The sequence below is a fragment of the Acanthisitta chloris genome, unplaced genomic scaffold (assembly GCF_000695815.1).
Source record: "Acanthisitta chloris isolate BGI_N310 unplaced genomic scaffold, ASM69581v1 scaffold35, whole genome shotgun sequence".
NCBI lineage: Eukaryota > Metazoa > Chordata > Aves > Passeriformes > Acanthisittidae > Acanthisitta > Acanthisitta chloris.
Genome location: NW_008675140.1, coordinates 89,262 through 103,534, shown reverse-complemented (window position 1 = coordinate 103,534; position 14,273 = coordinate 89,262). Strand labels below are relative to the sequence as shown.

At 40.0% G+C, this 14,273-nt stretch overlaps 1 protein-coding gene across 1 annotated transcript in view; it reads right to left on the bottom strand.

Moving 5' to 3' along the window:
* Nucleotides 1-14,273, bottom strand: part of CLASP1 (cytoplasmic linker associated protein 1) — a gene marked incomplete at its 5' end in the record, with an annotated part of 124,107 nt that overhangs the window by 22,328 nt on the left and 87,506 nt on the right. Inside the window, 2 exons of the mRNA XM_009075580.1 lie at nucleotides 3,260-3,366; nucleotides 4,610-4,753. Coding sequence (XP_009073828.1) covers nucleotides 3,260-3,366; nucleotides 4,610-4,753 — 251 coding nt within the window. The remainder of the gene's footprint in view (nucleotides 1-3,259; nucleotides 3,367-4,609; nucleotides 4,754-14,273) is intronic.

Genomic DNA, 14,273 nt, shown 5'->3' with positions numbered 1-14,273 from the left:
ACTGCTTAAGAAATATTCTTTTCTTTCAGTCTGCAGTCTGGGATTTTTCTTATTATTTTCCATCTTCCCAAATGCCCTTCCTTGCTTTTCTTCTGCAGAAAGCACCTCTTTTTTTCCATAACTCCTCTCCTCCAAAAGCTACAACTGTCAAGTTAAAAATAAAAAAGGCAGATACAAATGCAGAAGTAACTCACAAATATAGGGGTATGTTATAGTGATTGTGAAGCAGAACTGGAGGGAACAAAAGAAAGCAGGAGAAAGGACTCTGCTAAGGTCCTGAAAGCATGCTACCCCCTTGAAGAAGCTAACATCAGGAGATACTTACGGAGATGATACCATCTGGATAGACAAATTAGCTATTTTCAGAGTCCACTTCAACCAAAACATTCAAATTCTATCCAGAGAGCTCAAATACATGCACACACACACTTAAAAAAAAAAAAAAAAATCAGTCATCTGGATTCTAAGTTATACTTAGTAAGTCTGTATCAATGAAACCTTGCTGATTAATACTGAGAATATTGTCCACAAACCATTAGCAATATGGGAGAGTAGCTACACTTAGCAGCATTTTCATATTCCTACAGGACCCAAAAACATCCTTTCTACACATCTCCCAGCCCCAAAGACATGTACATCTCTAGATATGACTCCAATCTGTGCATCAAGAAAAAAAAAAATCAAAGGAAAGTATAATCTTCAAAACCAAAGCTGGAATTAAGAACTGGAGATAATCCTTCCACTGACTGCACTCAGGCTGCCTGCAGAAGACACAGGCAGGGACAAGGCCTGCCCATGGAGAACTGCTGGAAGCAACAGGCAGACATGACCACACTAAAAACCTTTGGCAACAGGTCCCATGAAAATGCAAAGCCAAGCCTAGTTTCAGAGGAGGGCTACACAAAGAAGATGGGAATCTTCATCCTTTTACACTGCTATCAGAATGACTCGGGTGTGCTTATGTTCAAAGTTTGTAGAGAGAAAAGTGACATTTTACACACTGATGAACAGCAAATGACAAGCATTTGAAATGGAAACATGATACTGAAGCATCTATAGCAAAAAACGCAATACTGCAGTGTACCCTTCTTCCCACAATCTGTTAGCACATTTTCCAAAGCCTTTTATCTGAAAGAAGGACAACCCTTATGAGTCAAGACCATGCCCAAACTGTGCTGCCCAAGACATATTCAGGAAGGATGCAGTCCAGCAGAGCATCAGAAGCTACAGCCCCCAGTTTGCTGTGCTTGCCACAGCCCTTTCTACAAATGGTAAAAATCTGCAGTTACCATTACTGCTCAGAGCTCACTCACCAAAAACAAAACTTCTCAATATTTTAAGGGGCTTTTACAGCAGCTTCTACCTTCACCTATCACTGATATCACTTTTAAACATCATTGTTGAATAACTAAATCCAGCAAGGAAGAAGAACACTTTTTGAAAAGACACCTGAATTTTTGAATTAACATCTCCAAGAACTCCACAGAAAATTGAAGGACTAATTGTATTCTAAAGGAAATTCCTGGCCAGCTGCATCTGCAGCAGTTTTGGTCTTGACAACTTAACGGCAGAATGCTCAAGAATGATATGGCCTCTCTATTCCTTGAGAACAAATCACACGAGGAAAAAAATCCCCTCAGTTCCTAAACCCAAAATGCTAGAAAACAACAGCAACAATGTACTCTGAATGCTTTAACTGATATTTTGATATTTGCCTCCTGACATCGAGAGATGAGAACAATGCAAGGACAAACTGAAAAGCAGTGAGTGAAGTGGCAAAACACAGTTGCGTCCCAATGTCAAAACCCAAAAAGCATTGTCAGAGGCTGTGGAACTATAAAATAAGTGCCACATGCAAATATGGCCAACAAAGCCACAACACAACCACAGGGAGACATATCTCAGTTAATAATTTCCCATGACAGAAATCAGCAAAGCAACAATGCTCAAGCTAGTCAGAAAGGAAGCAACATAGTTGGAACCATTCCCTGAAACTCTACCACTTAATTTCTTAATGAAACCTTTGTGGAAAAAGCTTATAATAGGCAACTTGACCTTGGTTTGTAAACTCTCAGTTCAGTTTTGGATTACAGCAGATTTAGGAGTCACAAAGATGTATTTAGATATCCAAAATTTTCTCAGGAAACCCCATGTGCTCTCTGATGCTGCTGGAATTACTGTAACTACTCATTGAAGGCTAAAGACCTCTACTTCTCCTGATATGTGGGAACTCACATGTCTAAGCATCCTTCCAGACAGAGTTCTGCAAGTCACAACAGGGTAGATCAACAGATTTCAATGTAAGTTACTATACTAGACTACAAACTGCAGTCTTCACCCAATATGTTTTCTTGTATCTCTTCCATGACAAAGGGAAGAGACCTCCCATGGAGAGGGCAGGCAGATAAAACCAGCAGCTTTTAAGCTTCCCCAGCATGAATCAGACCTTGTCCAGGTAACAGTTTAATACTTTCATCCAATATTTCTCTGGTCCCAGAACACACTGTTTAAATTGTCACTTCCACTGCTGTAAGTTTTTATGGTGCAAACCATCTCCATTCCCAATATCCAAGAGTCCATGCTGGCTCGGCAGATGATGTTGGAGTGGACCAATACACCCTAGAGTAACATCTGCAGCTTCAGCAAAACACCTGGTTGCAACAGACCTGCTGCCCAAAAGATCAGGCCACTACTCTGCTGGTGAGCAGCCAGGTGAGCAGTTTGAGAGCTATTCAGCACTGAAATACAGTCACCACCTCTGCTTGTCCTGCATCCTCACATAGAATAAGAGGGGAACAAGAGATGCAGTGAGTACTTCCCTCAGCCGCACAAGCACAGTACTCTAGTCAGATGAATTACTAATCACAAGTGCACACACCTGAAAAATAGACAAAATCCCCTGACCTGAAAGTCATCATATACTTTGTGAAATATGCAACCTCCACAAGACCTTGTTTCTAATGCTGCCATTTAATATTACCTTTATTGACCCCAAAAATGCAATTCTGGAGAATGCCTAGTTATGAAAGAGAATTAATAATATAACAAAAGACATTAAGATTACACAGATAACATGAGCACTGGAACAGTGAAGTCAATCACAAACCACGTATCATCATGTTTAAACTCTGTTTCTTTGGCGCAATCTACTGTAAACTTTTTGTCTTGTTGCTTTCAAAGTGAGTCATTCTGCAAACGCATACTTGGTGTTGAAATCCTTTAATATTTTGCAAGTGGTTTAATTAGCTTGCCACATTACCTTGGAGACAATCCACCATGGGAACAGTTGGTAGGTGAAGTTAAGGGGCTGGTTCTGCTGCTGGAGTGCCGGGAAGGAGTCCGACCAAGGGTATTGCTGGGGGAACCCTGATGCAGAAACAGGAAGACAGGGATTAGCAACGTGTTGCAATGCACAGGCAGGAGTACAACAACAGGTCTGAACATTGCCTTTGCTCTAGACAAGCTTAGTGCAGTTTTGATTCTGTCTGTTGATCTAAAAATCTTCAGCCATGGTTCATGCTGTCAGTAGTATGTTGCTGAAGGTATTATATTCTGAGAATAAAGTCTACGTGTACTTCTCTACAATCCACGGGACCTGAAATTTTAACTATGCAACATGTTTGGCCTGCAAATATTGTCAGAGAAATGGTTCATCAATCCAGCAGGCTATCCAGCTTCTCAGACACGATTTGCCAGGCTCCAAAATATGTAAACCATTATCCTGGCAATTTAGCATTTTAATTACACAGCTATTTTCCACATTGTCTAAAGAATTCTGATTTTTCTTGTTACAAGCATAAGTAAGCAGACTAACTTATCATTTTTCCACTAGCCTGCACAATCATTTATACCACAGCAAAATAAGTAGTAATTGCTCCCAATTCTGACACTCTTCATACAAAGTAAAAAGCATTAGAGAATCCAGACCATTTGCCTGGAAGCCTAACACTGCAGTTCTAGCTTACACAAAGGTCTAACTTGTCCCTGTGAAAGTGGGATAGAAGGGTTCAAATTCCAAAAGGTTCACAAGATTTCAACATAAAAAAACTGACAAAAATACCCTAATCCTTGCTGCTCTGGAAGAAGTTTCTTACTTAAATCCTCTACTAACACACTCCTTCAGAGAAATAAGAATATGTAAGAGCTTAATATAAAAACAAAACATGAGGAAATAGGTGTAGACTGAGGTGACCTTGTAGGTCACATTAAGGATCCTGAAAACGTCTTAATAGACAATATATGCTATAAAACTGATTTCAATAACAGTCATAAGACCAGAAAACCTGCAGTATCAGGATCTGTTTTAGCCAAAAAGTTGTTACTGGCAGGATTTTCAAAAGCACAACCAACATGAAAAGCACAAAGTCCACCAATTTCAATGCACTTCTCAGTCGTTTTTTAAATCTCTTCTGGTTACGACTATATTAAATTTTAACTGAGTTTTTTATTTTAATGGTCCCTATAAAAACAACATCAAACAAAAGCCTCTGTTTCCATATTGCTTCAAGACAACAGTTACAGCTGTTCAAGCTACTGAACATCTGCAACAGCTTATGAGTGAGCTGCTGTCTTCGGGGCTCTGCTGTTTGCAAGGACAAGGGCCACTTACTACACTGGTGTTACTGGAGTTCTTGAGGTGGTTGTGCAGGAGCTTGGTAGCACCATCCTGGAATGTTTTTGGCAAGGCACCAAGTAACATGGTAAACTCAGGAGTGTTCAATTCAAAGAGAGAAATCAGGACTATTTGTGCTGCCTGAAAGGAAGAAAAAAGAAGAGACCATCAGTTTTTGTTCTTTGCAAAGAGCATGCATTCTCTTGGTAATGATCCTGACAGTAAACAATGTGTGTTTCCTTCAAAATGATGACTCCCATACCAGATAAATTTTTGAAATGTTCTTTACGATACATCCTAAGGAATTACTAAAAGCTATAGTTAATGTTTTAATTTTTAGAGCTTACAATATATTTTTGCACATATATCATTAATTTCTCAGATGTGAAGTGTACAGCTATTCACAGCTAGTGAGAAACTTACCATTGTACTCTCCAGCACATATTTCAATTGAAAAAGTTACTGCAAAAATTTACTGAAAACAAATAAAACCAGAAACTCAGATAAGTATGAAGAATCTGGGACTGCAATTTGTTATTCCAATGCTTTTTAAGTGTGAATGGGACTAGTTCTCTTCCCACCCAACCTCTCCTCTTCCTAAGGCTGTGACAAGTTTGATTTAGCAAACAGACAATCCACCTCTCCTTGCAGGTCTCAATGTTGAGGCTGTTTCAGCAACAGAAGACTTCATCTGAAGACCTACCGATGAGAGAACCACCATCCTCTCAACCACAGACAGGCTAAACCCCACCAGATTTCCTAAATTTACTAAGTGAAACCAGGGTACCACTGAAACAATTGAGAATTTTACCATTAATTTTACTGGACAGGGTTTGTTTTAGCTGCCTTGAAGAACTGCTGCCAGAACAGGATCTCCACTAATCCATTAGCAAACATACAGCTCTGCATATCCTGAACTAAGACAATGGAATCAAATGGGAATGGAAGCAGAATAAATCACAGAGTGCAGATCTGCAAGAGTAATTAACATCACATGTTCCTAACTGGACTTCCCCAGCAGCATCCAACCTATGTGGATTGCACCAATTCTGGGCTTTTTCCCCCTGCCTTTACTTTGAAAGTATAAAAAAAATACAAACATTGATTAAAAGAACAATAAAAATGAAGCAATGATGAAGGGCCTCTGATGGCCTGCAGCAGCACCTTCTCCAAGGGGGGTGTAGCCATTGACACATCAACTTCCAGAATTCTTATCTGGACACAAAACAGTGGCTTGGGCTGACAAAGTGATCAGCAAAGGTACACATGCTCTTATTTTGGGACAGCATGCACACAGGCTTAAAGAAGTGCAGGTACTTGTGTTTGACCCTTTCAGGAACTTTCTAAAACCTCCTAAAAATGAAAAAGAACTTTGAAGAGGGTACAGATGTAATTCACTGCAGTGGGAATAAATGTACATTCATTGTTCTCATCAATTTAAAGAAGGAGTTTTGAGTAAGCAATGTGTTCATAAAGTCACAATAATTAAGTGTATCTGTAGTTCCCTGTAGACTGGAATTCTTTAACACATGATGGGTACACAGGAACCCTTTCATAGAGGAGAGGAATCAAAGTACCTCATTGTTTCAGTGTGCAAACTGCAATTCAAGCTCTACTGTTCCTTCTGCTATTAGCAGCAACTAACACAGCTTTGTATATAAAAACATTTTCCATCCACGAAACTTTGGTAAGCATCATCCTTTTCATATGGCCAACAAAGCAACCAAGGTGCACAACACTCAACGGGCTTCCAAGGACTGCAGCACACAACAGGTCTTCAGACTTCATTCCAGATGGATCATGCTGCCTCCTGCCAAAACTCTCACTGACTTGAACAGAAACACAGTACGTCATTATTCACTCCACACTAAAGTTCTACGGATGAAAGAAGTGGGGAGATAATTTTCCCCATGGCTTTCTTAACTCCATAGCCTACCCTCCTCTGACCTGTAGTTTTTGGGCAACTCTGCCATGAAGCCTGCCTGGCATCCAACAAGGACGTGTATTTCTGTCCATTTTGATCCAAGAACTTTTAAGCTTTCACCAGCATAGTATTTTCTGTAATAAAAATATTACTGCAAACAAGAGATCTCAGAACAACAAACAGCATGTTGAACTGAATGCAAAATGACAAGTCATGCCAAAGTACATTCCCATTTGTGAATGGCATGCATATCCCTGATGGTTAGGAGTGAACATGCAGATCCTCTGTATCAGAGCAAGCAGATCTCACATTGAGATAAAAAATAATAAAAAATAAAAATCAAATCAAATCAAAACAAGAAAAAAACCACACACAAAAAAAACCCCAACCCCAAATCAAACCAAATCCCAGAAGAATGGATCAACAAGGTTCTGAGGTTGAGAGATTGCTCAAAGACTAGAATACCTGGAGATATCAAATGGTAAGTCAAGAGCTGCCCAAGGTGGCAAAGGATTTCAGATACCTTTGTCCCACACATCTCCCATTGATGGGTTAAAAATAAAGTCCATCCTTGGAGACCTCCTAAGTAAATAGAGCAAACAGGTACAAGAGCACATGCACCCTATGATGGGACATTCTGGAGGTAACTTCTTGTATGTCAGAGATGTTCAAGACGCATCTCTCAGATCTGAGCAAAACCTTCATGAAAGCTCCACCAGGGACTTTATGATCTGTGCATTCACTTTGAAGTACAGTTACCTAATTAGGACAGTTTAAACCTAACACACAAACACTATGCCCTACCGGAGTAGCTGCAAAGTTTCAGATCTCAGAAGTCACTTCGATTTTGTTCCACTTTTGTGTTTTGGTTCTAATTAAAAGAGAGCTGTACCTGCCCTCCCTCTTTGCACAAACTACAGCTTGTCTTTAAGAGTGTCTGCCAGTATCTGGTGTACCCAGTGCTCTTCAGTAGCTTTGCTGTTGCTGGCAAATAGGTCATGGGCTTTGAATGAAGTGCTGAACAGTAGTTCACAATGCTAAATCTTCCGTGGCCTCAAAGAGAACAGACCTATAGACTATGCTTTTTGAAATAAAGCCAAGTACTACTACGTCCTGAGAGTGGTGTTCCAGTAAAGGGCTCAAAGAGAGTGCTGGCTTTACATGGGTCCACCCGGTGTTCTTTCTAAACAGTCCTCAGCCATCCAACTGCAGTTCCAGGTTTATTTCAGGCAAAAGCTATTCTTTGGAAGTTCAGCCATAATTTCCTACTTAATATTTAACGTAAAGGTCTCAGTCCCTGCTATTGTAAGACCAACACTGTTAGTACTGGCCTCAAAAGCTGGAAAGTCTGTGCTAGCTTGAAATCACATTTATAACATGATCCAAGTTTCACTCCTGCAATACTTCCCAGTTCTACTACAGTTAATTTTATTTCAGTAATGAAGACCATCAGGAGCAGCATTTCTACACCTGTCTTAGTAGTTAGATCTGGACACACTTGATAATCCTCGAAGTTTCATTTATCTAGCATACATTTATCTGGTCAAAGGAATGTTTTCTAAGAGTTTTAAAATCTGTGGATTTTCAGCTTGTGACAAACCAAAGGACATTTTCATAATCTCAGAATCACCGGTCATCTTCTAAAAATCTTGTTACATTAGAATACTGACAGAGCAGATAAATTTAACAAGCACTAAAAAAACTTATTTCTGTACACAATGTACAAACATTCTCCAAGCAACACTTGTGCTTGATAATATATAGTCTGAAGAAAGAGTAATATCTGAATTTTCCCTTGCCTTTGTGTCCCTGTACCATTAGTATGGAACACTAATCCATCTCCTTTCAGTGACATATAACGTAGACTCTACAGATTATCTAATCTTAATGAAGTTGTTCTCTGCTGGCTTGAGCTAGAGAAACTCCAGTGACTTCAGAGCCTGACTATGCTAAAGAGGGGGTCTGGCTCCATGTCAGGTTCTTGAATCATTTGCAAAGGATTGCTTAAGTAACTTCATTATTTTCCATATCACAATGCAGTGAGGGATCAGGTTCCATGAGCCAGTAGCAGCTCCAAAAGCTTCACGCTTAGGTCAGCGCAATTCATGGTGTCCAACAGTGTTGGCTGCCAAAGGAACACAAATGCTTTACCAACATTTGTGTTTTGATTTCACCTAGACAGTGGATGATAGCCAGATTCATCAAAGTCTGTAACCTTTGCAACTTGGTTGAATTACATTAAAGTCTCTTTGAAATGCTTTGGCCTTATTAAGCAAAAAGATCAATGTTAACTGTAAAAATGCAATGATTTTAGAAAAGAAATGTGGTCAGGACCTAAAAGTAATACAAGTGCCTTATGATTGCTGCTGCCACTGGTCTAATGGACCAAGCAGAAGAAGCAGCTAGATGCCTGAGCTACATGAAGGCAGTTTCCAAATTACTCACACATCTGTTGGTGATGGGCTCCCATCACTGGCAGCCCCATAAAAGGAGAGGACTTCATACCCTGATCCTTTATGAGGGACTACAACAAGAGAGTTAGCAGAAAAGCACACCAAAGCAAAAAATTACTTCAGACAGACAGGCTTTTTTCAGGCTCCCAGTCCAGGTTTCTTTACACAGCTAGACAGTTGAGTTGAGACCGCAAACACAATTAGTGTGATTAGTGCAAAAGGCTTTCAGTCTACCTGTTTACATTTCTCTTCCAAGTTTCCTTCACCAGGCCCTGAGGAAGCTGTAGTTGTCCTAGCTGGCAAATCCTCACCCACCCAACTATGCATCGTCTGGGTTTGACAAACAGGAAAGTTGATATTATTCAAAGAAAACACAGATTTCGACTCAAGCATCTAAACAGTACGCATGTTATCTTTTTGCAGAAGAGTTTTAATCAGTTTCTTGCTTAATTTCAAGTAACAAAAAGCATTATTTGGTATCATCAGAGGAGCATTCCTTTCAGCAGAGGACAGCACTGGCTCAAAATTAAATTCAGCGACAACTCTCAGGCTTGCAGATCACTCCTTGGTTCTCCTACACAAGGCTTTGCTTTGGCAACTGCCTGATGGACTCCACAACCACTTGAAAACCTCTGCTGAGATGCAGAGCCTAAGCAGTGCTGAACTGAGATGGCACTTGCATCTGGCCAGCCAGGAGTAGGGGAATAGGTGTGTTTCCCTGCACCTGCCCTTGCAGAGATCTCGAAGTTCAGAAGAAGAAACAGTTAAAAACGTGCAAACTCCTGTCTCCAGCCTGGGCATCAGTCTGAAGGAGCAGCATTCTCTACAAATGCCTTTTATCATGTGATCAGTCTGGGGAAGATCCTCACTAACATCTAAGCCTCGTAACAGTGTAAGGCAAATGTGGTTTTTTATAACTGAAGGCACATTGGAACAGAGAAGCTCTCTCTCATGTCACTTTGAATCATACTAAACTACAGATCAAATATAGATCCACTGAGATCAAGAGGAAGCACTTACACATTAAGCAGCTTATATTAGCACACATTGGCACAGGGCTGCAGATCTCCAGTGAGTGTAGCTGATGTTAAGTGAGTTATTCACATCTACTGAGAGTTTGCAGGCTCTAAACAGGTGTTATTTCAGTGTATTTTCCAGCAGACAAATAAGAGTTAGCTGGCACTAAGCTAACAAACTATCTACCAAACCAAACCTCCTCCTTGTTCCTTTTTCAGGTCTAGAATCAGATGAGCATGGACATCCACGTTACTGATATGACAATATGAAGCACAATAGCTTCATCAGGTCATATATAATCCAAACACATTAGCTTGAGTACCAGTTTTTAAACACACAGTTTTCCCTCAAGACTTGTATTAGAATATGCTGTTCACATCCACATCCTGAAAAGGAAGAATTTGTTCAACAGATTTAAATACAGAATTCCTGTACAGATTAAATCCACATTGCCATTGTGTTTTGCACAGCACACACTTCATATATCACGAAAGGCTTTTACAAGTCAGAGATGGTTGCATTACATGTGTCAAAGGCATCTAAGACAAGTGACAACAAAAACGATGCAGCACGGAATCATCACACATTGGGACTGCTGTGGATTTTACGACTCTCTATGCATACTGGTTTTTTGTGACCTGGGCACAGCAAAGACCATGGCAAACGTTCATTATTTCTTGAGAATCAGATGCTACCCCAGAAATCAAGCTGATGAAGGCTACCCTGAGTAACTTTTGTCATTACCAAATGACATTTGTTGCAAAAACAGGTTTCAGGACTAGAAACAAAGAGAAACTTTTATTATAAACCTGGTGTGATAAAACTGTCTGAATTCTGAGGCAAAACTTCCCACATATAAGCTAAGCAAGAAGAAAAGCTAGTGAAGTTATATGGTTTGTAATGAAAACATGCACTTTAGTCTGCATGGATTTTCGAAATGCTACAGGAAGTATGGGAGGACTTATTTGTCACAGTGCAAACAGCTCTACAAAGCATCATGTAAATATCACCTCTAGACTATTTTCAAAATAGATACATCACCTATACCTATGTAGGTGTGTGTGCATTTATATAAATGGCAGGTACACACATATTGTGCACAGACATGTGTGAGTCTACACATTCTGTGAAAGCATTTCTTGTTCTTTCGTATTACCATGCACTAGCTCTTCTAGCAAACTGAGAATATGTGCTTATATTGCAAACTGCTTTCAACTCAACGGATACCAGAAGGCTGTATGAAGTGAAGAGACTCATTTTAAGGAAATCTACCCCAGCACCATGTTTCCAACTAACACGTGATGATTTTCTGGCCACTAACATTGGGTAAAAGCCATTTTCCTCACACTGCGTACACTGACAACATTTGGGCTCTCATAGCTCTGCAGCATCAAATTCAAAACAAACAGAAAATGAGGGGTAGTATTTTGGAAACACAGCTAGGACACAGAGATCCTTTTTGTTCTAATAGCATTAAATCAAGTAAACACTAAAGTCTACCAGGTGCCATTTTTGATGTATTACACTATTTTTCTTAGCGCTGACGATGTTTAAATGCATGAAAGAAGTTCCTCTGGGCATTTACGCTGAGTTTGACTTCTTTAGGAATATCCTTTGGCTAAAAAGCTGATATCAGCAGCATGGACATAGTCCTATTTAAGACTCCATAAGCCTGAAATGAAATCCTAACGCCTGCTTCTCTGGTAACTTGGCTCTTCGAGGAGTCCACGATATCCACAAATCTGGTGTAGGAACACTGCAAGAGTGCTAGAGACCTAGAAAGGCAAAGGCCTGTGGCTGGGGAATACTAAAACAATTTGCCATTCAAAAGCATTTCTGCAAACATCCTCTTTGCCACTGCTACTGTAACAAGCCATGACCAACAGCATTTACTGCTCAACATCAGCAAAGATAAACAATGCCATTTCAGCTCACTAAGAGTCTTAGGGAATGCTTTTACGTTGAAGCTTCTGTCCCAGAGTTGCTGAAATCAGCCTGATGCTAGATGGAAAATTAAAACTTCAAGAGATTTTAGAGGTCTCATGGCATCACGTTTCAAAGGTGCCCAAATGCCTTTCCTTAGAAGTGTTTGCTTTCCTGTCTATCACTGGTCCTTCTACAGGTATCTCTGCAATATTTTATTAAAAGTTGCTCTAGGCTTTATTGATAGATAGGATTTCCTTATCAAAGTGACAACATCAATATTTCTCAAGAAATGACCTGGAGGATTACTAGTTAAAGAAGTAAATACATCTTCATTGCCTGTTTTCGCTTAATGAAAAGAATTTGCTGACCTGCAGCTTTCTCTCTAAAACCTTCTTCATCTTCTGGTATAATTCAGAAACAGTTTCTCAAGCAGTTTTAGGGAAAAAATCTGATCCCAAACTCATTTTCTTTGGATACCCCTAGACTTCACCCCCAATCCAAAGAGGGCCCTTCCCCCAGGTAGTCTGAGGGGAACTTCATCTTTATGCAAATCACATGAACACAAGTACTCTCCTGGGCTTTTTGGTTCATTGCAATGGTTCTAGTTTCTTACCAAGTCCCATCCACTGTCTGTATTCAAGGGCAGCCTGGCCAAACTCTGTGACAAGTGGGACAGTTCAAAGAAAAGGTTTTCCCAGTTAGATTAAGTGGAAGGCAGAACACGATGTACATGTGACACAAGGCTGACCATAACATGGAAAAGTGCCTTCAGGCTTGTAACATAAAACCACTGTAGGAATGTTTCATCAACAGAGAAGCCAGTCATCATATCGGGCACAAAGGAAAAAAATTTCTTCTGCCTTGAGATTAGTAGTCCAAATACCAATCAGGCAATACAGATCTTGTTATTTATCGTTAAGACCAGAGCATGACTAATTAACAAGATGGCAGGTATTGTCACTGGCCCTTCACCTCAGAAGCCCTCGCTCCCCTTCAGCCTGCACAAGCTGCTCCTAAAGGCTAAGATCCTATGTGCTGATTCCACACCCTCAAATTCTGGGCGCTCATGTTTAATAAAAGTTTCCATTCAGCCAAGCCTTGGACAGGAGGCTTCTATGGGCTTTGTCCAGAGTTAAATCAGAAGCCTTATTCTAATTTCCATTCTCAAACTGATGGCTCTTTTCCAAGATCAAAGTATTTTCCCACACAGAGCCCATGCCTGTCATCCAAATTCAATAAGTGATTTACCTACGTAAGGATTGCACAATAACTTTGTTGGCAATGTTAGTGACAACATGGTGAAGTTACTGACTTTATGTCCTCAGACCACTCATCGCAATAGTGGCATTGCCATTGTGTTACTTTTCTGTGTAGTGATTAACTGGCTTTTGTAAAATTATTTCATCAAATCTTCAACAATTTCCAGAGGGAAATCAGAACTAACACACTGCTACCAGGAAGAATAAACCAAGGCAGAGGAAAGTCAAGTACATCACACAAGGTTAGATGCTACTGCAATCAAAATCAGAGTTTGGTTATCTGAAATCCTGATCTGTGCCCTGCTCACTGGTAAGTTCTGCCTGGGTAAAAAGCAGGGAGCTGGCTGTATGTGCAGAATTACCAAAAGGTGCTCTCTTCAACCTGGAACTACATCCCATCCAGGTCTCCATGCAGTGCTGCAGGACCTGCTCCTATGCAGTGGTTTTTGTTCAGCATGGAGGGCAAATGACTTTTCACCTTTCTTCCACCACTGTGTGCAGGAAGTAAATCTTAACTTGAATGCAGCGTAAACACCCACAAGTACTAACAATCTTTTAAACAAGACAAATATTTACCTGTAAGACACTGCAGATTACCTTATTATAAACCTAAAGCTTGACAATAACTTTAACTGTACACAGATCATGGTTACTATCAGCAGCTTAAATGGTTTCAAATCATGACATTTTGTCAATGACACTCTTGAGTATCAACTGCATGTTCCTCAAAGTACATCACGTTTTTTCTTATGATAACAGAGCTTATATTTAATTACAGATGTCATTCCATACGGGGACATAAACTGTTTTATGCACAACAGCATTTCCTTGGACTTTTCCTGATTTCACTAGCTACAAAGCACGATTTGTAATTCAAGTCAGGTGTCAGATTGGTTAAGTGTGCTCATTAAGTGTGCTTAAGTACTTGCCACAAGAATACATGAAGTTATTAATAAAGCTGTATCATTCAATTTGAAAAAGTTTTTGGACTACATGACATTTTTTGTTCTACTTTTTCCCAGTGCCTTAGCACTACGAGTCTGGGATCACCTGGCATCACACATAGTAAATAGCAGTAATGG